Source organism: Cotesia glomerata, linkage group LG3 (assembly GCF_020080835.1).
Source record: "Cotesia glomerata isolate CgM1 linkage group LG3, MPM_Cglom_v2.3, whole genome shotgun sequence".
Classification (NCBI taxonomy): domain Eukaryota; kingdom Metazoa; phylum Arthropoda; class Insecta; order Hymenoptera; family Braconidae; genus Cotesia; species Cotesia glomerata.
The window spans coordinates 26,253,857-26,280,073 of record NC_058160.1 but is presented as its reverse complement, the minus strand read 5'-3'; the positions used below and the strand labels follow the sequence as shown (position 1 = coordinate 26,280,073).

The window sequence follows — 26,217 nt, the reverse complement described above, 5'->3', positions numbered from 1 at the left end:
TTAAAAAAATTAAAAATGCAATTTTTTAAAAATAATTTTTTTTCACAAATTTATTTGTTAAAAAAAATTAAAAAATTATGAATGGCGGCTAACTTTAATGTCATGTAAATTCAGAATGATTGTTTTTTTATAAACTTTACTTTTTTGTACAAAAAAAAAAAAAAAAAGAAAATAAAGTTACCCGACATCTAAAAATTTTTATAAAAAAAATTCTATAGAATTTTTACCTTAAAAAAATTGTTACAAAAAAATGAAAATAAAAAATTTCATTATTAAAAAACTTGAAAAACTGTAAGTGCAATTTAAAAAAAATATTTTTAAGTTCTAATTTAATTAAAAAATCAAAAATGTCGGCTAACTTTATTATAATAAAAAAAAAATTTTTTTCTATCTCGGTTAATTTAAATCCACCCGGTATTTACGGCATTTTCTTAACTCCGTATGTCGACCATGTGATTATCTCAAGTGTTTACAATCCCAAAAAATATTGTTATTATTAATAAAAAAAAAAGTGTTATAAAAAAAATCAAGTTAAATATGTTCTCAAGAAGATTGAGAATTTTATTGAGCGTACAGGAGCAATTATCACGACTAAGATTCCAATCAGGAGTAATAACTCGTCAAGTTAACCTCAAAACAGTCTGCAATGATCAACAGAAAACAATCACTAATTCAAAACAAATTCATACTCTTTCACCCGCACTGTATCAGTCTGCAAAACCTTTAAATTCGCAATCACAAAACAGCCAGTTAAAATATGACAATGAAGAAAATGACTCTGAAAGTGAAAGTGAAGTTGAAGATGCTGAAAGCTCAGAAAAAGCTTACTCTGTTAGACTAACTGAAAATTTATACGCATATACAATTTTAAAAAATAGTAGCAGAGTAAATACACTAGTTCCTCAATTAATTCCCGAAGAAGACATACCCGAGGACGTGGTGGCGAGGATACTTGAAAAAAACCACGAGGATTACAGTCCTGAAGAAGTTCTGGAAGACTTTCGTCTTCTGAGCTTCCACCGTGGCCGCCAAAAAACAGGACTGCTGACTGTTGAAAAGCATAAGAATATTTTGCAAACTCTGAAAAAATATCTCAATGATTTCAGCGATGAGGAGCTGTGGAGTCTGTTCCAGTACATTGAATTGTGGTACCCTATGCAGTTAACGACCAAGCAACCGTTGTTAATAGAACTGGAAAAAGCTATGGATCAGGAGTGCCTTTTGCGTATGAATCTTTGGAGTGTCGATGAGTGGCTGAAAACATGTGATCTCTGGTATCACTTACGTCAATCACGGGAGTCTAACTTTGTATTAAGATGTATGAAAAAATTAGGACGCAAACCTAATAAACTAACAGCTGGAAATTACTTACATTATATGTTTTTATTTAATATTTCGAGGAAGCCAGATTTGAATATGTATGAATTAGAGTATCGCCTTGAAAAATGTGTAAATCAATTTACCGGCAATGAGCTGGGTATTATTTCAATGGGATTTTTTAAAACAAGTACTCCTATTAGAAATCCACAGTTGTTAGAAAAAATAATTGATAATTGCATCAGAGATATTAATGAAATAGAAGAGATTTCATTTACTGCTATCATGAAAATAACCAGGTATTTTATTTTTTATTTTATTTTATTTTCTTTAGAATAGACCCAACAGCCAAAGGCCAATAACAAGGTCACATAATTTACAATTGAATAACATATATAAAAATTTGACATTATTATAAATAAATACTTAATTAATTACAAAATATCTTGATCACTTAGATATACTAATTTAATGACATTAAAGTTGGCAGTCACTTGATAAGTTTTCAATTTTATTTAATAAGTAAATTTGCTCCAAAAAATTATTTATAAAAAATTGCATTTTTTATTTATTTAATTTTCTAAATGTCAATTTTTTTTCAGATTTTCTTTGACGTAATTTAATTGTTCAAAAAATTCTTAAAATTATAAAATGTCTGCTAACTTAATTTTCATACTAATTTATTTATTTATTTAATAATGCCAAGGCTGTTGCCAAATGGCAAGGTATACAAAATAATTTTTCCAATTATGGATACAATAATATAAGAATTAGAATATAATGAAGATAACAATAAAAATGCTTATGATTAATTATAATGTGATTTAAATTTAATTTTTTATATGATTTAACTAGGGTAGATGGGTTAATATGATATCTGTAGTTATACAGTCAAAAATAGTAACAATGTTATTTATAATAACTCCGAGAGAGACAATAAGTAACTTAGTTTAAGTCTCTTACTCCATTAAATAATTAAACAGTTTGGTTTTAAATACCTCAATACTGGAAGCACCAATAATTTATAGTTAATTTAACATATAATTTATAGCTTACAATACTAAAGATTATTTAAGTATTTAATCATTAAATCTTTATTTTTAAGGTGAACTTTAAAAAAAAAATAATTGATAATTTACTTGAATATTTTTCCAGGTACAGCTTGGGCTTGAATAACTTGGGAAAGTTTAGAAAATTGTTGTATGCTGTAAAACCGAGGATTCCAACAGTTTCTACAGCTACTCTTGTCCATACTGCTCATGCAGCAGCTACTGTTTTAGCCTATGAAAATGAAGTCATAGATGAAGTTCTGGAGAAGTAAATTTAATGTTCAGTTAACTGAGAAAAAATTTATTTTATGATTATTAATTAAGGTAATTTATTTAAAGGTTCCTGCCATGTATACCTACGGCAAGACTCAAAGACTTGGAGAGGATGTTGTTTTCTTTGGCAATTTTTAAGTACCCGAAAGAATCGCTGCAATATAAATTAATAATTGAAGAGTTAAGAAATCCAAGACGAACATCTGAGTTAAAAAAGTATGTATAATCTATATTATTAAAAGAATAAGAAAAATTTTGTGTCCAGGATAGTCATCACTAGATACATAATTAAGAAATGACCTTGTATCTTGAGAACTACTGACGTTTTTAAAGATATAAGCTCATCCCGATGTTACACTCATCGAGGCCTTTCATTTGAGTACCCACATCAATTTTTCATATATTTATATATATTATATATACGTATATATGAAAAATATATCAAAATGCATGTGAGTACTCAAATGAAAGCTCCTGGTGAGTGTAACATCGGGATGAGCTTACATCTTCAAAAATATCAATAATTAAGAAATGACCTTTTATCATGTGAACTACTGACATTATTAAAGATATAAGCTCACCCCGACATTACACTCATCGAGACCTTTCATTTAAGTACCCACATCAATTTTTCATATATTTTATATATTTATATATATATGTATATATGAAAAATATATCAAAATGCATGTGGGTACTCAAATGAAAGCTCTTGATGAGTGTAACATCAATATGAGCTTATATCTTAAAAAACGTCAATAATTAAGAAATGATCCTGTATCTTGTCAACTACTGACATTTTTAATGATATAAGCTCATCTCGATGTTACACTCATCGAGACCTTTCATTTGAGTACCCACATCAATTTTTCATATATTTGATATATTTATATGTATTATATATATATGTACATATGAAAAATATATCAAAATGCATGTGGGTACTCAAATGAAAGCTCTTGATGAGTGTAACATCGGGATGAGCTTATATCTTTAAAAATGTCAATATTTAAAAAAGTAAAATTTTATTTATTTATAGTTCACAAGTCACGGCAGTCACATAGTGACTGCAAGGTTGCTAGTATTAATTTAATAATTTAAATTTAATTTCAAAATTATCAAGGTGTGATTTATTGAATAATTTTTTTTATTATAAGGTTTCCAAAATGTTTAACCACCTCGCTGATGCATCTTTCTTACGCTGAAATCTACCCTCTTGACTTGATCGCAAAAGTACTGAGTCCTGAATTTTTAAAAGAAGCGTTTAATAATAATGCGTTTAGAATCGGCCGTGAATGCATGGTAGTCGACATGGGGCTTAAAGTCGAAGTACCGGAGTACACAGGTCCCTTTTTACCAGAAAGAGTTATAAATTATTTGAGCAAGGTAATTAATAGTTAATAGTTACAATAAAAAATAAATTATTCATCAAAATATTGATAACAAATTTTATCTATAGCGATACAGTTCATCGGAAATAGACGTGGGTGATCCAACAGGAAGAATTCCGTCTTTTCAAAGATTTACTTTAGAGTTTGTCCAGCTCCTGAAAGAAGTTGTAGATTCAAAAGAGATCATCGTTTTACAACTCCTACCACATTTACAAAGATCCGAAGTTTTAATGTGCATCGATAAAGAAAATAAAATTGTACCAGCAGCTCCTCATTTTCAAAAAATCGATTTTAGTTCAATAAAATACGCTCCTAAAGAACCAGCCGACTGCAGATGGCTGGCTTTTATTCTTGCGTCACACAATCATCTCTTCCGGGGCACTGCCGAGCCCTGTGGTTCTTTAGAAGCTAAGATAAGGCAACTCAAAAAAATTGGCTACTATCCAATTGTGGTAATTATTTTATTTTTTATCTATTTGATTTTTTTTTTATGTACACATTTTACAACAGATATATTTATCTAAAAAATTTCTTTCAGGTACCTCATGCCTCATGGTACCAGTCAGTGAAAACTTTAAAAGAAAAGAAGCAGTATCTTAAAGAGCTTTTATTACAACATGATGTCAATGTACAATCAAAAATTCAAACGTCAAAATAACATGTATATAAATACATTATCTCTAGACCTTAATCCTTGACACTATGATAGATAATAGTCACATTTTTATAATAATTATTACAATAACACACTCATAATAATCATGATTAAAAAAATTTATTAATACGAGGAAGACGTTGATTATTATTATACTTATTAGTTATTTTATTATATATTAAATTGAGGTAATATTTTATTTCTTTTTTATTTTAGTAAAAATAAATAGTTATTATAAATAGCAATAACTACATGTATGTTTTATCAATCAAGAGCCGAGTGTAGCATTTTTTTAGTGTATTCATAAGTAACAAAAAGAGTTGCTGTTGCAGGTACTGTTCTTACGAGTGTTGGTTTTAACCCATTGTAAAGCGCTGATATTCCTTCATTTCTTGCTATTTGTTTCATAATACCTATCGCAGGTTCACTTAAATTTTGTACCTAAAAATAATTAATTATTTGTATAAAAAAAAATTTTTGAATTTATTTATAGGGTAAATGCACCAGTTGTTGACCGGTCACCAATTAGATGACCGATGTATATAAAAGTTAATTAATTAATATTTTACAAGGGTTTTTTTTTTCTTAAAGTATGAAAATAAAAAAATATGACATTTAATCATCATAATAAAAAATTATGCAATTTATTGCGCAGTGATTACAGCTTTAAAAAAAATATTTTATGTTTGTTTACAACGCGTCAATAATTGGTGATTTTAGTATTTCAAGATTTAAATTAATATAATTTTGTTAATTTTTATTACAAATAGTTATTAATTATTATTAATTAATTAAGTATTTAACTTTAATAAAATCGATTACAAATTGTAGTTAATAACTTAATAGTTTTTTTATAGCTTAGTACAAAAAAGAAAACCTTAATCGATCAATAATTGGTGCATTTATCCTAAGTTACTTTTGATTCTTAAAAAGACTTACTTGAATACGACTTTTAACAACATCAGCAGGAAAAATAACCAGCCAAAGCACTGTCCCACCAACAGCTCCAGCAGCCATTGTCTTCAGCGGGCCAATTTCGTCACGGCTCTGTCCAGGTTTGGCTAAGAATCCTCTGGTGAGTTCATATCCACCGAAAAAGAAAAAGTAACCGGGCATTTCTCTAGCAATAGTTGACGAGAGTCCCCTAAACAATCCCAAAAATCCATTTTCACGTATTATGGATTTTGTTAATGTCCAAGGACCAATGTGTCGCTTAAGATAAAATTAACGCTTTTAATTATTTTTTACAACTTTATATAAATGTAGAATTTTGTCATTTCATTATTGAAACTTACAGTGACATTACCCTGCTGGGATTGAACTTCTCGCATCGCTTGCAGCCGACATTTAACTAGTTCAGTTGGGCATAAAGTTAAAGAAGAAAAAAATGCAGCACAAAAACCAGCACACGCGTTATCAAATGAATTTAAACTTTTTATATCAGGTTTACCTGTATTGATAAAAAATTATGACATTAAAGTTAGCAGTCACTAAGGTAAAAGACCCAGTTATTGACACTTGCAATTTTATTTTAATTAAAAAAATTAAATGAACTCTAATAAATTAATAAATACAATTTTTGAATTATAAATTTCAAGAAAATTGGTTTTTTGAGAACATTTAATTTTCTTAATTAGAATAAAATTGCAAGTGTCAAACAACTAGGTCACGGTCAATAACTGGGTCTCTTATCTTAGACTAATTTTTTATTTTTTTTTAACAAATAAATTTGCTTAAAAAAATTACATTTTATATTTTTTTAAATTTCTACGTATCAAATAAAAAAAAAATTTTTTTTACCATAATTTACTTGTTATAAAATTTTTTAAATGATTAAATATTTACTTAATTAATTTTTATTGAGAAATTAATAAAAATTTGGCAATGATTTATAAACAGATCAAGTAATGAAAATTAAATTAACCGATATCTTTACATTTTTAGAATTTTTTTGTTGAAAAAAGTTATTAAAAGAAAAAATTTGACATGCTGAGACTTTGAAAAAATATTTATTTCTGTAATAATACTAATAATAAAAGGAAACTGTGCAATGTGAGATAGTGATTGTTATAATTCGTATTATGGTAAATATTGTAATCGTATCAATGATTATGTTATTTTGTGGGTCATTAACATTTGTAATTTTCAGATGCCTGAGGAAGGTCTAATAAATAATCGAAACATCGCATAAATAATAATGTAATTTGTTATTATGATTCTATCTTGTCCACATTCCTGATATACAAATAATTATTTGAAAAAATTTTAAGTGCAATTTTTAAAAAATATTTTTTTACTTGTAATTTTTATTGAATCAAAAAATCAAATATTTTCAAATGTCTAATAATTTTAGTATCATGATCAAGTAATATATATTTTGTTACCAATAAGTCGTGCTATAGCTGTCTGACAGCCACCATAGGCAGCAAATAATACTGAATTTTCAGCGACATTTGCTACAATAGCCGGAACTGTTCCTGCATACAATCCTCTAGCTAAACCATCAGCTTTAAATGTCTTAGTAAAACAGTCGACCATGCCATTGTACATACTAGGAAAGGTTTGCATTTTTACTTTAACTGTGTCCAGTGGCTGGCCGACATAAACAAGTGCAATTCCACCTGTAAAATAAAATCCATTATCTAATAAATTATAGAAATTAATCTTGTGATTCATGATAAGTTTAAACTGATAACATTTCTTTAAAAAGCAGATAACATTAATACCACTAAAGTATTAATGTAATTAAATGCACTAATTAATAAATTAACAACCACAAAATAAATGTTAATTAAAAAACTAATTATATTTAAATATTACCCAGCGACCCGGCAGTAAAATCAATGAAGCCTGTTTTGAGGTGTTGTAATTTGTTTGTTTGAAATCCAATCGATTCTAGAGCCATTTTTTCAACTTCTGGTTGCTCTTTTCGAGTTATTGTTGGCTTGGAATTATTAAACAATTGTTATTATATTAGTTACAGATTGGAAAAATAGAAAATAAGCCGGGCACTGATGAGTGATAACAAAATTTAACGAAATGAGCTACTTGGATCCACTGGCCAGCAATTCAGTGATTACATCAGAACACATGGACACATGGTACACATTCCCCCACCAGTTTTTTTATTTTTCTTCTACACAGGCTCACTTACATCTATTATACATGCGTAATAAAGTTCCTAGATTGCTAAAGTGTTGATTATTTATTTATTAATTATTGATGACACATTATGTGATCACTTTTGAAACTCTGCGCGTGCGTGACAGCAATAATATCACTTTGTTGTAATTATTTGTAAAATAAATAAATATCAGTAGACTTTAAATTAATTAGACGTAATTAAAAATTATTTTTCACTAATAATGTTAATTAAAACATTAAAACATATTTTTGAATCCAGAATTTAAATAATTTTTTAAAGTATATTTATAAATGAAAATTAAGTTAGCCGACATATAAAAATTTTTAGAATTTTTTTTATTAAAAAAATGATTAAAAAAAATTTCATATGTAAAAAACTTTAAAAACTGTCAGTGCAATTTTTAAAAATATTATTTTGTTCTAATTTAATTATTTAAAAAAAAAATTAAAAACGTCGGCTAACTTTATTATTATTATTTATAATCTTATATTTAAGTTTAATTTTTTAAATTATTTATTTATTAATTTTTAAGTAAAATTTAATTTTTCAAATGGAATTATTTTATTAATAATAATAATAATAATATATTAAAAAAAATTATGAAACTGAATTTAACAGACGTCGAAAATTTTTTTTAGATTTTTATAATAATTAAATTATAATTAATTGAAAAATATTTATCAAAAAAATTGCACATGTAGAAATTAAAAAAAAAATGATTAGTAAAAATTTTTAAAAGCATTTATCAAAATTAATTTAGCAGATATTTGATAATTTAAAAAATTTTTGTAACAAATAAATTATAGCAAAAAAAAAATAGAAAAAAAATTGACAGAAATTTTAAAAATCCAATTTTTTTTTAATAATTTTTTGGAGCAAATTTATTTGTTAAAAAAAATTAAAAAATAGTCAAGTGACTGCTAACTTTAATGTCGTGAAGCATTTTTTTTTTTTAATAAAAATTGATTTGTTATAAAAATTAAAGAATTTGACAGCTGTCAGCTAACTTGAGTCATAAAAAATTTTGGTTAGAATTTTAAATTTTCCGCGCAAGAAAGCACGAATTAAAAATCGTTACCAAGCAACGATTTGACTGGCTAGGACGCCGTCGGATTGTCATGGCAACGCAGTGTTGCCACTCTGGAGTTACTAAAAAATAAACTAACGGAACAAAATATCCTACAGAATAATTTCATTGGATAACCATCGTAAAATAAATATTAACGACACAATTATCAGTGTTCAGAGTGATAAAATAAGAATATTGTGTCAGTTTAAATGACAGGATAAATAAATAAAAAAAAAGTTATTATTTTTGACAATGTCAGAACGTGATCAACTGTGGTAAATTAAACCAATAATAAAATAATAATAATATAAAAAAACTCCCCAGATTGGCATGCTCGTGAGAAAAGTAGGCATGACGTACGCGATTTCGTGTAGTTCCCAAACGTTCATTATTCAACAATTTATTGTTAACTATCTCGACTCAACTGACGTTTAATTTTATTTTAAAAATTACCCATAATTGTTAATTAAACAATAAATCGGCTGGCAGATTAATGGTTTATACACCAAACTTGTTGATAGTAAATTGGTGAGTGAGTGTTTCGGTCAATCTGCCATGATAGATCGGAACGCGTCCTCCTAGCGTTCCAAAAAAGCCAAGTGATTAAACGACGAAATGTGGGAGCTCCTCTCCGAGGAGCGGCACTTTACGGTACGTATGTGTATCAATAAATTACAATCTTTTTAATAATTACCTGTTTATTAGGAGACCTTTTCATAGTGAGGATAAAATTAATCGTTATTGGGGCTTCAATGAGTGAGTCTAACAAGCTCGCCAGCAGCCATTAAACATTTCAAGGCATGGTCGCCAGATTCTTTCGTGTCAGAATTGTCAAAATTAGTAAATCCATAAGACAGTCACACACTGACACTTACAATATCATTTATCATTCATTTTTATTTATTTTACTCAACATACTCCAGCGCATTATAATATCCAATCATTATTCGAGTATTTTATTTTTTCTCAATCAATTATTTTTTTTTACCATTGACATTCAGTAGTCACAACTCCAACCACGGAAAATAATAAACCCCTTAAATTACAACGGGAGATTTAAGATAATTAATTATGGTGACTAAAGACGTTGTGACTAAAGTTTGACAATTGATAAAATAATTGTTTTTATCGGACAATTACTAAGTGAATCTGTTATTATGATTTAAATTGATTATGTATTGAGCACGATGTAGCGTTGTTTATATCAACGCAATCGTATATTTGCACTGGTCCGTAATTACACAATCATATGTATGTGTGAGTGAAAAATAAATGAATGAAATTTAAGACAAGTTGATAAATTTTTAAACTTGTTAATGAAAATAAAAAATCAAATTAATTTTTTTTTTTTTTTTTTTTTTTTAAATAAAATATTGTTATGTTATTGTTATTATTTTTATTTTTTTTTATAGTGAGTGTAAAGGTTGCAGAATGGTGGTAGATAGTCTGTCAGTTCAGGGGTCAGCTGCAGCGCGGAAGCAGGAGAGGAGATTGGGAGGGTCGGTAGGCAACAAGATGCAACCAAACGGAGTTAGCGGTGGCACTGGTGGCATGACGCCTAAGGAACTCTGTGATAATGACGACCTTGCAACCTCTCTTGTGCTGGACCCTTATTTGGGTTTCGTTTCACATAAAATGAACATCAGGTACAGGAAATTGAAAAAAAAAAAATTTTTTTTTTTCTACACGGAAAGAACAAGATGACACTGGATATCATCCAAGATTATACTCAGTGATATCAGTGGCGAAAAAAAATTTCAAATAGTAGCTAGTATAATCTAGATTATCCTGAGTGATATCTGGATTATACTCAGTGATATCTAGATTATGCTCATTTTAATCTGGATTATACTAGTTACTATCTGAAATTTTTTTTCACTCAGTATAATCTGGGATGATATCCATCGTCATCTTATTCTTTCCGTGTACAAAATCCTGAAACTTAATACATTTTTTTTTTTATTTTTTCATCTAGGTATAGACCGTTGAAAGCTAATAAAGACGAGCTTCGGAAAGTGATAACAGATTTTATGCAGACCCAGAATTATGAAAAAACATACAAAAAATTGATGGGTAGCGACTGGGGAGCAAGACTACCGCACGCAAAATCAAAGCAGCAGCAGTTGAATCTCCAGAAGCATGTCTATCGTTATTTGAGGATTTTTGACAAAGATTCTGGGTTCGCTATCGAACCGTGCTACAGGTATTCACTTGAGGGGCAGAAGGGCGCAAAGATATGCGCAACACGCAAGTGGTTGAAGCACGACAAAATTCCTTGTCTCGTTGGCTGCATCGCCGAGTTGAGCGAGAAAGAAGAGGCTGCGCTGCTACATCCGGGGAAAAATGATTTCTCAGTGATGTTCAGTTGTCGAAAAAATTGCGCTCAGCTGTGGCTTGGACCTGCTGCTTACATAAACCACGACTGCCGCGCTAATTGTAAATTTGTTGCTACTGGAAGGGATACTGCGTGTGTAAAAGTATTGCGTGACATTGAAGTTGGCGAAGAAATCACTTGCTTTTACGGCGAAGATTTTTTTGGCGATGGAAACTGTTACTGTGAATGCGAGACTTGCGAAAGACGAGGCACTGGTGCTTTTGCAAGTCAAAAACCTGGGGATGAATTATCTACAGGTAAATATTTTTTATTATTAAAATAATAATAATAATTTGTTTAGCAATAGCTATTTTACAATAGTTTACATCAAGTGTACATTAAGGGGGGAAGTTCATGTAAAAGCCTCAATATCGGTCATTTTTTAAAAATATTTTTAAAGGTGATAAAATAATTTTATTGTTTTTAAATTTCAACATAACTTTATTAAGCCTTTCTAGAGTACAGAAGTAATTTTTTTTTCTTTTCAAAATGGCGGCTCAGGATAATTTTTTATCTGCTGCCTCCGACGCGAAGTCCCGAACTGCTCTATTTATCACTCATCAACCATTAATTTGAATCAAAATGATTAAAGTGTTTTCTTTTTAGGACATATTAACGAAAAGGATAAACCTCTAAAATTAAAAAAAAAAGGATAAAATTAATTATAAAATAAGTCAGAATTTGGGGCTATTTTTTTGACATTTTTGACCCCAAAAAAGTATTTTATCAACACAAAATATTTGAAATTTTAGGTTTGCCCTCTCGACAATAATATAGAGAAAAGTTTCACCAAATTTCAGACAAATCGGTCGATAAATTTTTGAGTTACAACACGAGCAGTTTTTAAAAATACAGTTTCGAGATAATCACGTTTTAAGTTACTCGCTCCTTTACAATACGCATTCAGCCCGCTCCATTATATTAGCTATAACTTCGTTAATATTCAAGATTTTTTATATACTATATTTTCAGATTATCGAAAAAAAAATCGATTTTTTGAAAATTTTACATGGACTTCCCCCCTTAGTATTTCATTTAAAACTTAAAATTTTTCCTTTACAAAATCGTTTAATAATCTTTTAAAAATAAACACTCTATCCTCTTATTTCGTAATAAATAAATACAACATAATTTTTATTGTTTTTATTGCTATTTAAAAAAAAAAAATAATTACAGGATATCGTCTCAGGGAAACAGACAATCGAATAAACCGTACGAAGCACCGACAGCAACCTATCGGATCTTCTAAGCACCACGCAGACGGTGCTCTAACGGAAAAAAATGCCGTACTTGTTGGTAATTCAGCTGTAGCACCACAATCTCTCAGTATAAAGGAGTTACGTCGTAAAGGATTAACAAAATATGACGCGGAGTTGCTTATCGCTCAAGGCTGTCGTTTTTCGGATATAACACAACAACAACCAACTATCCCCGAAGATACCACTAACACACAATCGTTGCAAGCTCCGAGACCTCATCCGTCCTCAATAATTGGTCCTGGAACACGGACTCTACGTAATAAACAACAGACTACCAAAAATGAGAGCAATAATAATAATAACAATAATAATAATCATAGTAATAATAATAATAATAATAATAACAACGTAAATGTCAACAATGGTCAGAGCCTGCGAGCATCGAGACTGCAAAAGAGAACGGCTACAAAGAGAAACCGTGCAAGTATTGATGAACGTTCGATTCATCATACCGGGAGTAATAAAAATAACAGCGAGTATGATGGTACAGCGATTGATTGTCTAGCTGAAGAATCTAAAGAAAATCCACCTGGTTCTCTCAATAATAATTTAAATAATGATAATACTAAATTACATACTTGCTCAGTCTTAACAAAAGCTTCTAATAATGAAACCGATGAATTTAATGACAACTCTGTACCTTCAGCTAAAATTGATAATAATTCTATTGAGAAATCGTATAATAATGTCCATGGTCTTCCAGCAGCAGTAGCAGTAGAGTCTAAAAAGAATAATTCACCGGATTCTAGTGTATGTGAGCAGATTCAAGACAAAGACTCGAAATTATTGCATCCTAATAATTTAGAGCAGACTAATAATGCAACATCAACAGCAGAACGTTGGCGCAACAGTCATACTTCATTTACTGGTATGACAAGACGTCGCAAATCGCTTCTCCAGTCATCGGGAGATTCGCGAGATATCGAGCACAGAAAATCACCTGCACTCGGTGAAACACCTCGCAAAACAAATTACAGCGAGGGTGAAGGTCAAACTGAGAGATATCTTCAGATAGACGCTAAAGTAGCGCCCGCGGAGAGTGAGTTTACCGATCGGCAGTTTGACTCTACGATGCATGCTTCTAAAAACTCAAACTCGGGTAATAGTTCTAGTTCTAGTTCTAGTACTAGAGCTGCGAAAGATAATGACGAAACAACAGCCCGAGCATGCGTAGGAGAGCACGCGAGATTCGGTGATGATATTATAACGGGTGATGATAAACTTTCTAAAAAGGAAACGGTAGAAGATGTTCAAGAATTTGACTCGGGTTACAGCGAAGGAAGTCAGTCTAATAAATCTGATGAAGATTTTAATAAATGGAAGGATCAATCTAGCGGTAAAAAATCGGAAGATACGCGTAGTTTGACTCTAAAAAGACCATTTGTTGAGTCTTCGTTTTCATCTAGCTCTTCATTTTCTTCTTCATATTCGGTGACTGTTGAAAAAACCAGTCCAAGGTCTAGGAGAAAAAGCAAACGCGGTAGCAGATCTGGGGGCGTTAAAACACGCAAGGCTAAAGATTCGGTGGGTGTAACTGATAAAGAGCGTGTTAAAAAGGTACGGAGTGGTAGAGTGGTTAGGACGAACGGCAGATTAACCAGAAGTTCAAGAAGAGAAGAGTGTCTTAAAGAGGAGACGGGTGAATCGACGGTAGTGGGTGCTGCTGATGATGACTCGGGTATTCAAGGTGACATTTATGAGTTCAATGACAATGAAAGTAATATCAGTGACACTATTGACATTATCAGACGTAAAAATATTGACTCTCGTGTTACTGATAATTCAAACATTAAGTTGAGTGAGTCATTGAAAAACAATGAGTTGAGTGGTAAAAATGAGCCACCTGTTTTGATCCGCGAAGAGCCCTGGCCAGCTAAAGAGCCAATTTTAACCACCAACGTTGACGATGTTAAATTAATTAACAACAACACTAATGACACAGGCGGACAGCTGAGTTCTCCAGAATCTCATCCTAAAGAAACGACAAATCATTCACGTAAACCAGTACCTGAAGGTCAGTGGCAAAGTGAAACACTTTGTCGTGAGTGTCCGACGACACCTGAGCGACCTGGTGGCAGGTTAAAGCTTACCTTACGTATGAAACGTTCACCTGTACTTGATGATCTCGTTGAGTCTGGGACTAGTCTCAGCGAGGACAGCTTTGAACCCGAGTACGAAGTTTTGAGAGTCGAGGGTGTCGAGGGCTCTGTTAAACGCAAAAAGAAACACAAGACCCGGGATCGCGAGAGGAGGCACAAGAGACGTGAGTTAAATCTCGATCCACCACCTCCCCCGCCAATGAAGAGACTACGACTGATTTTCGGGAATGAAACTCACACTATTGACCTGCCTCACTCTTAACAATTATAATCACAGTGATTTATTATTAATTCATTGGTTTATTGATTATTTAATATTACTATTAGATTAAATAATAAATACGAATGATTTATTTGAAGTTATGGCAGGTATTTGGCTCGAGTTTTTTTTCTTTCCTATATCGGCATAAATTTTAATTAATAAGATTGGGTGGATGATAAAATCTTTAGAGTTTTTATTATTATTATTAAGGGGGAACACCACTGTGACGATCGAAAAAAAAGAGGTGATTTTCGGGAATTTTTTTGACAGGGAAAATAAAGGAATTTGGGAATCGGGTTTTTTTTTTATTTTTTTAAGGGTACATTAAAGATTATTACCCTAAATTTTTATTAAAAAATATTTAATTATTACAAAGTTATTAACAATCTCGTCGAGCACTGGAGAAAATTTCCCCCCTCCACGGTCGGTTCGATAACTCTAAAACAAATTATCTGAAAATAAAAACCCAAATTGCTTTTTAATCAGTAAGGATGTCGTTATTGTCACACATACGGAATTTGAAAAATTTTTATTTTAAAGATTTTTTTAGCCGGGTTAAAACAAAAAAAAAAAAAAAACAGTAAAAATAGTGAGAAAATTTTCAGTCGCCATTTTTTTTTAAATTAAAATTTTCAAAATTTCTTACGTGCGACGATAACTACATCCTTACTGATTAAAAAGCAATTTGGGTTTTTATTTTCAGATGATCCGTTTTTGAATTATCGAACCGACCATGGAGGGGGAAATTTTTTCTAGTGCTCTACGAGATTGTTAATAACTTTGTAATAATTAAATATTTTTTAATAAAAATTTAGGGTAATAATCTCTAATGTACACTTAATAAAATAAAAAAAATCCGATCCCCAAATTCCTTATCAAAAAAATTCCCGAAAATCACCTCTCTTTTTCGATCGTCACAGTGGTGTTCCCCCTTAAACAAAAAAAATCTTACTCATATTATGTATAATAATAATATAGTATTAATGAGACAATTAGTTAAAATGAATAGTTAGCACTAGTATTCATTTGCTCGCATTGGAAATTATTAAAGATGCAATGCGAGATACAAATGTTATGCAATAATTGTAAATAGCACTCGTATAAATTTAAAATAATTCGATGAGTGTATTTAATAAAAAAAAAAAAAAAAAAAAAGGAAACGCAATTTTGCGAAAAATTGATTAGAGTTTTTGTCAAACGAAGAAAATATTTGGATTTGTGCACGTTTGATGTTACTACATCAATTTTATAACCACAGCATTTATTAATGTTTTAATTGATTAAGGTGAATAGTTTTTCATTTTATACTGTAAAATTATTGGATTATTTTATTTTTTAATGCTTACGTGCACATAAAATCCAAATATTAAAGTGTCAATTTCACAATACAGTATAAAATATTATATTATTATTCTTACTTATTGTATGTAATCACGATGCAATTATTTAATTAATTTTATAACAAAATATAATTTTTGGTTGATTAAATAATTTGTATCTAAAAAAATTTATCTTCATTTATTTCCAATTGTTAATTAATAATTGACAAATTATACTCGGATTAAAGATTTATTTGAAGATGAATAAAAATAAGTACGGTTAATAATAATAAAATAATTAAATACATTCAATAAATAATTCTTGTGCCCGTACAGTAGAATAAAATAAATTGATAAATCATATAAACGTATAAATAAAAAAAAAATTGATTAATTAATAAATAATTATATATATAAATAAATTCGGTGGCGTGCGATGTAAAAAGGTCATTAGAATTTAACTGCTACTACTATTATTATTAATTATTATTATTACTATTATTAATTATTATTATTATTACTATTATTAATTATTATTGATATTATAAATAGATTAGTTGATTCTTCTTGGGAGCTAAAGATAAAAAAAAATCATTGTTCGATTTTGCTCCTCATACAAAAAAATTAATTATTAAAATTAAATAAAAAAAAAAAAAAAGTTTTTGTGATATAAAATGTCCCGCGCAATGTTATTTCAAAATTGTATTTAAATCCAAAATGATGAAATCACTTTTGAACAAGATGTACGATCAAATATTAATTATAAGTACAATTAAATTTACTATTATTATTATTTCATTATTGATGATGAATTTTAAATTTCATTTAATTAATAACGTCGGGAAGTAGTCAATGTAAACGAAATTTCATTTTTATTTGTAAAAAAAATATTATCATTTTATTTGATATTTTTCATCAAGTCATGAACATCCGTTGTTAGTATTAATTTTTTTATAGCAAAAAAATGATTTATTCGCATTGAATGTAATAAAACATGACTTGCTTATTATTCTACGATATTTATTGTTAATTTTTAAAATTAATAAAATTGTAAGATCAATATTATTGAAAATTGGCATGAGATTAAAATTAATTGAATTAAATAATTTGATAAGTAATTACAATTGAAATTTCGTGAATTTGGAATAATGGGTGCGATTAACTTTTGGGTTTATAATTATAAAAATCGCGCTTATTATTATTATTAATTAATTAATTAATTAAAAAACAAAATATAAATAGTAGATTTTTTCTGTCACTGCCATTAGAAAATTTTTTAATTGTTACTGTAATACATATTCACACCAAGTAAATTGTACCATCGTTAATTAATTTAATAACTAAATAATATACACAGTTACTATTATTTTCATTATAATTATTATTATTACAATAATTCATATTTCATTAATTCATTTTTGGTTGTAAAAACATAATAAATATTGCAAGCTAGTTCTTGTTATACATCACGAATAAATTTCGGCTATTTGTAAAAATTGTTTTATCAATTTATTTAAAAAAAGAAAATTTGGTTTAGGTCTATGTGAATGTCATAAAATTATTTTTTATTTCAACTAAAACTTTCTATTTTTTATTTATCAGAAATTATATATTATCGTACGTTGTAATTACGATAATTATTATAACAATTGTATGATACTACATATTATGCTAAATGGCATAAATTTCCATGAGAATGATTACAAAGGAAATGAAAATGAAAAAAGAGAGAAAAGGAGAATACATTGTCATTATTATTTTTTATCAATTAAAGTAATCACAATAAATGAAACTTAATTAATGTCCTTTTTTATTTTTTAATCAAACCTTTATTACTTATCTTGCAATTCTTTTAATTTTTTTTGTTCATATCGTTAGATCAATCTTCTTTAAAAATGACATTAAAGTTAGCAGTCACTTGATCATTTTTTAACTTTATTTAATAAAAAAATTTTTCCGAAAATTTTTTTTTTTAATTGCATTTTTAATTTTTTAAAATTTATACAAAAATTTTATGACTTTAAAGTTGGCAGCCACTTAACAATTTTTTAATTTTATTTAACAAAAAAATTATTTTTATAAAATTGCATTTTTTATTTTTCAGAATTTCTACATGTCAATTTATTTTACCATAATTTATTTGTTATAAAATTTGTGTTAAATTAATTTTCATTAAATTTTTATAATGATCAAATGTTTGTTAAATTAAATTTCATTCATTAAAATTAATTTGGTTTGACAATTTCTCCGAAAAATCACATTATTTCAAATGAAAGTAAATAAACAGTAAATAAGTCAATATTGGCATTACTCATATAATAATAATAATAAATATATACAACAGCGCATTAAACACACAAAAGACATAACCTAAAATTTAACTTATTCAAAATAAAAACACGTGTTTATCTACTGTCACATATTAATGGACTATTATTGTCACCCAACAATTAATAAATAATTTTTTTAGTCTTTGTTAATTACTAATAAATATTTTCCAACAATGAGTGAAGAAATAAATACTTTTGGAGAATTAAATCTAAATTCTTGGATAGTTAAACAGTGTAGTCTGATAGGTAAGTAACCATTACACTCAATAATACTGGAACTTATTATTATTAAAAAAAATTTCACAAGTAAAAAATTTGAAGAATTATAAGTGCAATTATTTAAAAATATTAAAAAAATTTTAAATCAATTATAGAAAATAACCATAAAACTTTTTAAAATCAGCTGATTTCAGTATCATCATTGCATTTGTAGTTTTTTAAAAATTTTTTTACATTTGATTTTTTTTTTAATTTTTATATAATAATTTTTTCAAAAAAAAAAATTCTAAAATATTTTAGATGTTGACTAACTTAATTTTCGTTTACACTCAACATTTTAATATTCATCAATAAGCTATAAAAATAAAGTCAGCCGATATCTAAAAATTTTTATGATTTTTTTTTTATTAAAGAATTATTACAAGAAAATAAAAAAAAAATTTTTCATTTGTTAAAAACTTGAAAAAACTATAAGTGCAATTTTTAAAAAATATTTTTTAGTTATAATTTAATAAATTAAGCAAAATAAAAAAATCAAAAATGTCGGCTAACTTTATTATTATCAATAAACTCTATTTATTTATAGTGGTATTAATTTTCAGGTGTGAAAAAACCTACTCCAATTCAAAAAAATTGTATCCCAAGAATATTAGCCGGTGATGATTGTATTGGTTGTGCTAAAACAGGTAGTGGTAAAACGTTAGCATTTGTTTTGCCAATAGTACAAAAATTATGTGAAGATCCTTACGGAATATTTGCACTAGTATTGACACCAACAAGAGAATTAGCGAGTCAAGTAAGTCTTTAACTGATTAATTTTATAAAAAATACATTAAATGAACATGGCACTGAAGTTGACAGACATTAGAAATTTTTTATTATTTAATAGCAATTAAATTATTATGAAAAAAATTTAATAAAAATATTTCTTATAAGAAAATTAATAAAAAAATAATTAATGGACATTTTTAAAAAGCACTTTTATTTTTGTTATGAAAATTAAAAAAATTGACAGGTGTCAGCTTTCAGTATCATTGAAAGAACTTCAAATTTCAAGTAAATTTTTTTTTAATTAACTTAAATTAATTTAGATTGGAGAACAATTTACCGCAATAGGAAAACCAATAAATTTAAAGACATGTGTAGTGCTAGGAGGAATGGATATGATGACTCAAGCCCAAGAATTATCCAAGCGGCCTCACATTGTCGTAGCGACGCCAGGCCGCTTAGCAGATCACCTAGAAAGTTGCGATACTTTTTCGCTGAACAAGCTCAAATTTGTGGTGCTCGACGAAGCTGACAGACTGTTGGGTGGAGACTTTGACGAGCAAATAAAAACTATTTTTTCAGCGCTGCCTAAGCAACGCCAGTCTTTATTATTCAGTGCGACTATGACAGACGCATTAGAACAGGTCAAGCAAGTAGCACGCAATAACGTTTTTCAGTTTGAAGACGATGATGACAGTGGGATGGCTACTGTCAAACAGTTGGACCAACGATACGTCGTCTGTCCTAGGGACGTACGAGACGCTTATCTCGTAGAAGTTATTCGTACGTTCAAAGGAATAAATCCTAATGGTTCTATTATGATATTCACAGATACCTGCAAGAACTGTCAGTTATTGTCGATGACTTTTAATACAGTAGGATTCGAAAATGTGGCTTTGCACGCGATGATAAAACAACGCGAACGTCTGTCGGCGCTCAACAAATTCAAGTCTAATTGTGTTAAAATTCTAATTGCCACGGACGTAGCTTCTCGAGGTCTTGATATTCCTCTTGTTGAGCTGGTTATTAATCATACTATTCCTAATGTTCCGAAAGAGTATATTCACCGTGTAGGTAGAACTGCTAGAGCTGGTAGAGGTGGCATGTCTATTAGTTTAATAACTCCTCATGATATTAAATTATTACACGCTATTGAAGAACTTATTGGAACTAAGCTTCAAGAATTTAAAGTTGATGGTAATTATTTACTGATAATTTTATTTTTTATTTTTTAGTTTTTAATTTTTGAAGTGAAACTTTTTATCGATGTGTGAGAGAAATTTTATAGCAATGTAAAAAAAATTGTCACAATTTTTGATTACGCGCCATGTTAATTTTTTTTTTTTTTTTATCAAAGTTCAGCCCCAAGAAAAAATATATTAAAAATATGTATAGTAAATATATTTTGATAACTAACTTTTGGCCGATTTTCATATGTGTTTTATATATTTTATATATATTCAAGATATATCTTAAAATACATAGGTAAAAATATAAAAAAAATATATTTTTAATATATCTAAAACATATTTGAAATATGTTTACATATTTTTTATAGATTTTTAATATATTTAAAATATATTTTTTATGTATTTCGACATATTTTTTTTTCATGGGGGAGTATAGTGACGTAAAAAATAAATCTTGTAAACGTTCTTAATTCCAGAAACAATTTAAAAAAAAAAATAAATAATAATTTAAAAATAAAAAAAAACATAATTAGAAAATAAAAATATGTATACGAACATCTTTTTTAATTATTCTTTTCTAATGATTTACTTATTCATTTTGAATTCTATAAAATCATTGCATGTCTACAAGATTAACTGTTATCATATAATTGTATTACTTTAAATAGATAATTTCAATTATTTACTTATAACTTGTGTAATTGAGTAAATTATTAAATATCTGCTTTGAATTATTTTTACAAAGTTATGACATGAAATATGAATATTAAAGTTCGTTACATAATTTTTGTTAACTAATTTTTAGATTAAATAATGTCAGAGTCTAAATAATGACAACAGTGGTAATTACGATGCGATCATAATTGATGAATTACAACAATTATAATAAGAGCAATGATAAAATGAATTACTCATATTATTTGTATGCATAACTATAATACTGAAATAGCTTTAATTTAATACGGAAAAAATTTTTCTTCTTAAGCCTTATCTGCCCAATTTCTGTGAAGTTGTAAATAGTAGAAAAATGATATGTCATAAAAAAGTTTTACTTCTTACCTGTGTACTCTTGTACATACATTTTTTTTTTTTTTTAATTTAAATATACATGTATATTTTTTTTTTCATTATAGAAAAAGAAATAGCGACTATATTTACTCAAGTATCAACAACAAAACGTGAAGCTGAGATAGTCTTAGATGAAACAGATTTTTATGAGAAAAAAATGATTAATAAACGAAAAAAATTAATGATGGAAGGTAAGACTGATGAAGAAATCGATAAAATTCTGGCGCCTAAGAAGAAACACAGAAAAAAAGATAAAAAAATTAAAACTAGTGATGAAACTAAAGAAGATGAAAATAAATTGACAGATGAAGTATGATTATACATTTTTATTTTATTTATTATATTTATATATATCATCTGATTATATGACAAGTACAAAAGTCTATATATTTTTAATTATATAGGAAAATTTTATCTAATTATAACCATATCCCCCAATCATTAATAATTTATATAAGTCTTTTTTAAAACCTCTCCAACAAATCAATTTATATATTTATTTTAAATTATAATCATAAAAATATAAATGATAATATAAGGCACACTTTTAAATTGATTTTCGAATCACAAAACGAAAATTAAATTTCGTTTTTTTTTTTTTAATTTTTCTTACAATTAAAATAACAATATTAAATCGTCTTATTTTATTATTTCCTTTTTTTTATTATTTATTTTTTTAAATCTTGTTTATTGTCGTCAGGTCATGCTTGTATACGTGCGCGAATTTTTTCTTCATTTTTAATCATCTTTAGTTTATCCAAAAATGTATAAATTTCATTAACATATTCCTTGGGATATTTGAGAAAATGTCCAACGTGTGGTGATTTTTCAAATATTTTAACATAAGTCTGTAATGAATAAATTTATAAATTTTTATTTAAACAAGTCTAGATTGAAAACAATAATTAATAAGATAATTAATTAACTTACTGGTGTACCAAGCGAGTCCCATGAATCACGAACTCGCATATTACTATCTACCGCACCAACTGGATCTGCATTACTCAATAAAAACAATGCTGGAGTGTGTACAAGGTTTAAATGGAAAAGCTGGCTAGATCTTATGTAGTACCTTGTCGCTTGTTCGTGGAATGTCTTTAAATGATACCTGGAAAATTTATTAAGCTAAGCAACTTAATTTTGACATAATTAACATCTTGTAAATTAAGAATAACATACTCCAAATATTTTCTAGCGATATTCTGCATCATTTCATTGTTAGGAAAAACGGCTTTCGCTGTGCCCATAGTAAGCTCAGTGATATCAGCAGCACTGTCCCAAACTTGTCCAACAATTCTATCAATAACATGATTATACTTCTCGCGATCTTCATGAACATGATCGAGCAATTCGCCCCACATGTACCCACCGATTGAAAATCCATGGAGCATTATTTGCTGATAGCTTGTGTTTCGATCCAAGAATGTCAGCAGATCTTTTGCTACCAACTGGGAAGATAATTAAATTTTTTTTTTTTAGTACCAATTTAAACATTTAATTATGCTCAATGACAATTACATTAAAGTAAGCAGTCGTTTGACTATTTTTAATTTTATTTAACAAACAAATTTGTTCCGAAAAATTATTTTTTAAAAATTTAATTTTACATGTCAATTTTTTTGTTATAAAAATTTTTAAAGTTATCAAATATTTGATAAATTAATTTTCATTCAATAACATGTTTACTCACTCGAGTACCTTTGGCGGGCCACATCAGTTGGAAAGGAGTGACACTAACCGTGACAACATCAAAGCCCTGTTCAAGATACAAATTAGCAAACTTCATTACATGTTTTCTCTTAGAAAATAGCCAGGACAAAATAACAAGCAGTGGCCTGTCAATAGTTTTTTCCAGTTGTAAACTGAACGGCTTCTCTATAGTCGGAGGCTTATCGTCATGACAAATAACTTCGATGTTCTTGCTGATATGATGAGTCGACACCAGTCTGCAAGCTACGAATCCGAATAACTGCAAAAGGTTAAATGTTATGATACTAAAATTAGCCGACGTTTAAAAATTTTTATATTTTTTTTTAAACATTTAAATTGCAAGTAAAAAATACTCAAAAAAAAATTACAAAAAAAAAAAAAATTGCACGTACACAGAAAAAAAATTTACTTGAATCAAATAAATAATTTTGAAGAATTTAATCTTTTTAATTTGAGTAGAAAAATTCTTAAACTAACAAAGTTTTCTTGATTTAAGTAAATTTTACTTGATTCAATAATTTTTCGTCTTGATCTAAGTTAATTTTTTTTTTTGGTATAATTTTTCAAATCTTCTACATTTGAAATTTTTTTCTTTTAATTTTTTTGTAATAATTTTTTCATTCAAAATTATTTTCTTGGTTTAAGAGTTTTTCTCTTGATCCAAGTTAATTTTTTTTTCTGTATATAATTTTTCAAATCTACATTTGAATTTTTTTTTTTCAATTTTTTTGTAGAAATTTTTTAATAAAAAAAAATAATAAAAATTGTCAGATGTCAGCTAATATAATTTTCATTAAATATTGGGTACAAATATTTATTATAGTAAATAGCCTGTTATTAAATAATTTATTTTTTTACCAAATTATGCTTCTTTCCAGCTAATGGCGATTGCCTGAAGGCAGCCCAGCGGGATTTAACAGCAGAAAAAATGACAGTTCGCATGAAAAACATCTTTCGACAATGAGTCTTTCACTTTCTTGTTCAGCAACAGTTCACTTAAAGACTATTGAACTTTTAGCTGGAGTTTTATTCAACTGAAACAATAACTATAATTTAAAATAAATATCATGAATAACTAATAAGATAAATACTTATATGTTTTATCAAAATATATCAAGTGGCCTTAAGACAATATTCTATTTTTATATTATATCAAACTAGTTTATAGGGCTCTATTTACGTAATTCACTTCCCGCAGGCTTTTTTTATTTAATAATAATAATTCTTAATAGTAATGAAGATAAGAGTATAATTAAAAAAACTATTTATATGTTGAGAGTTTTTAAATTCAAACACCAATTAATCAATATCAAATAAATAAATTGGAGATGGTCAAAGTCGAAGGCTGAAGACCATCTTCCATTTAATCTTATAACCAGTTTCATTTAAACTTCAGTTCAAGTATTTGAATTTCATATGATATAACAAAATGAGAAAGTTATTAAAATTAATTTAATAATTTTTTTATCAAACAAATTATGACAAAAAAAATTTTTTTAAATAATTACATGTAGAAATTTTAAAAAATTAAAAATGCAATTTTTTTTAATTAATTTTTAAAAATAAATTTAAAAAAAAATTTTAAAAGTCAAGACTGCTAATTTTAATATGAGAAAGTTAAATAAAAGTAAAAGTATTACACTGTAGTATTTTATTAAGTCACTTAATATACTCATATTTTTGATCTTGATAAATAAAAATATACTTATGAATTTTTTACCTTGTCACAAGTGACAGAACGAAGAAACTTTAATTGTTTTTTTTTTTTTTTTTTTTTTTTTAATTAACGCAGCCACTGCAAAACTGAATCCTCGTTTATCAAAAAATTAATTTTTTTATCAGCACATAAGTGACAGGAAGCCACGCATACATTTATTGCTGCATACATGCATACAAAGTAAGTCGAAAATAACTATCATCAATAGAAATGATATATACAAAGGTATTGTGTATGCTTAAAAATAAAACGCAAACAATAAACGTCTGTGTATGCACTTATATTTTTGTTATATTATTTATATATATGTTCAATGACTTGTTAATAATTTATTTATTATTTGCAAAAAATTAATTTTTTAATTTAAGTAATAATTGTTTCTTTGAAAAAAAAAATTACTTGAATTTATTATGACTACTTTGTAATTAAAACAATTGTTCTCTGGTGACAGCTAGCGAGATACTGGCTGCTGACGGCCGCTGAACGCTACTCTCTCTCTCTACTTTACTTGTCGTCAAGACACGCAAATAAAAATGCAATTGAACTGCAGATTATACACATAGACATTACATGTTCGTACTTGTAATAGCTAATTGTAAAATGTAAGTGTGTTATTTTCAGGAGAAGGGGCAAAATGCTGTAATGAAATGTTAGCGCGTGATGGATATGAAAATTACTTTTGATAAATAGGAAATTGTATCGATAACAAAAAATATCTATATAAGTATTTTGACGTAAATATTATATCACTTGATATAATAAATAAAGTACTTTTATATTTATTAAATCGCCAGACGGATTTTTATTTATAAATTAAATAGTTAAGTAGTTAATAAATTTTTATGGTTTAAAAAAAAATTCACTTAAAGTAATCTAATAAAATTATTACAAATCTAAAATATAATAAATCTATTTTATGAAAATTAATTTAACAATTTTAAAAATTTTTTTAACAAATAAATTATGGAAAAAAGATGGACTTTTTTTTAAATAATTGCAATTT

The 26,217-nt window shown here is 27.6% G+C and overlaps 5 protein-coding genes across 8 annotated transcripts; 3 read left to right on the top strand and 2 right to left on the bottom strand.

Annotated features, from left to right (window-relative positions):
• Positions 1-411: 411 nt before the first annotated feature.
• On the top strand, positions 412-4,817 carry LOC123262317. The gene is made up of 6 exons (XM_044724515.1): positions 412-1,616; positions 2,473-2,634; positions 2,706-2,855; positions 3,797-4,025; positions 4,099-4,482; positions 4,569-4,817. The coding sequence occupies exons 1-6, from the start codon at positions 538-540 to the stop codon at positions 4,686-4,688; spliced, it is 2,124 nt and encodes a 707-aa protein (XP_044580450.1). The 5' UTR covers positions 412-537; the 3' UTR covers positions 4,689-4,817.
• A 121-nt stretch (positions 4,818-4,938) lies between these two features.
• Positions 4,939-9,683, bottom strand: LOC123262318 (mitochondrial ornithine transporter 1). Its single transcript, XM_044724516.1, has 6 exons — positions 9,594-9,683; positions 7,506-7,874; positions 7,070-7,306; positions 5,981-6,135; positions 5,625-5,897; positions 4,939-5,126 (listed from the first exon to the last, which is right to left on the bottom strand). The coding sequence occupies exons 2-6, from the start codon at positions 7,588-7,590 to the stop codon at positions 4,950-4,952; spliced, it is 927 nt and encodes a 308-aa protein (XP_044580451.1). The 5' UTR covers positions 7,591-7,874; positions 9,594-9,683; the 3' UTR covers positions 4,939-4,949.
• LOC123262315 (histone-lysine N-methyltransferase KMT5B-A) lies at positions 9,006-14,992 on the top strand. Of its 3 annotated transcripts, none has more exons than XM_044724512.1 (4): positions 9,006-9,550; positions 10,312-10,545; positions 10,875-11,530; positions 12,450-14,992. In XM_044724512.1, exons 2-4 carry the CDS (start codon positions 10,331-10,333, stop codon positions 14,891-14,893), a joined length of 3,315 nt encoding a protein of 1,104 aa, XP_044580447.1. In that variant the 5' UTR covers positions 9,006-9,550; positions 10,312-10,330; the 3' UTR covers positions 14,894-14,992. The 3 variants fall into 3 exon arrangements, with proteins under 3 accessions (XP_044580447.1, XP_044580448.1, XP_044580449.1); XM_044724513.1 differs by lacking the exon at positions 9,006-9,550 and adding an exon at positions 9,966-10,128; XM_044724514.1 differs by lacking the exon at positions 9,006-9,550 and adding an exon at positions 9,966-10,150.
• Positions 14,993-18,584: 3,592 nt separating this feature from the next.
• LOC123260723 (probable ATP-dependent RNA helicase DDX49) lies at positions 18,585-22,108 on the top strand. The gene is made up of 4 exons (XM_044721993.1): positions 18,585-18,788; positions 19,364-19,557; positions 19,853-20,726; positions 21,853-22,108. Exons 1-4 carry the CDS (start codon positions 18,716-18,718, stop codon positions 22,101-22,103), a joined length of 1,392 nt encoding a protein of 463 aa, XP_044577928.1. The 5' UTR covers positions 18,585-18,715; the 3' UTR covers positions 22,104-22,108.
• A 343-nt stretch (positions 22,109-22,451) lies between these two features.
• Positions 22,452-25,532, bottom strand: LOC123260724 (transmembrane protein 53-B). 2 transcript variants are annotated; one of them, XM_044721996.1, is made up of 6 exons: positions 25,218-25,532; positions 24,356-24,543; positions 23,478-23,756; positions 22,967-23,235; positions 22,718-22,895; positions 22,452-22,635 (listed from the first exon to the last, which is right to left on the bottom strand). In XM_044721996.1, exons 2-6 carry the CDS (start codon positions 24,446-24,448, stop codon positions 22,489-22,491), a joined length of 966 nt encoding a protein of 321 aa, XP_044577931.1. In that variant the 5' UTR covers positions 24,449-24,543; positions 25,218-25,532; the 3' UTR covers positions 22,452-22,488. The 2 variants fall into 2 exon arrangements, with proteins under 2 accessions (XP_044577931.1, XP_044577929.1); XM_044721994.1 differs by having other exon boundaries at positions 24,356-24,531.
• Between the last annotated feature and the right edge of the window lie 685 nt (positions 25,533-26,217).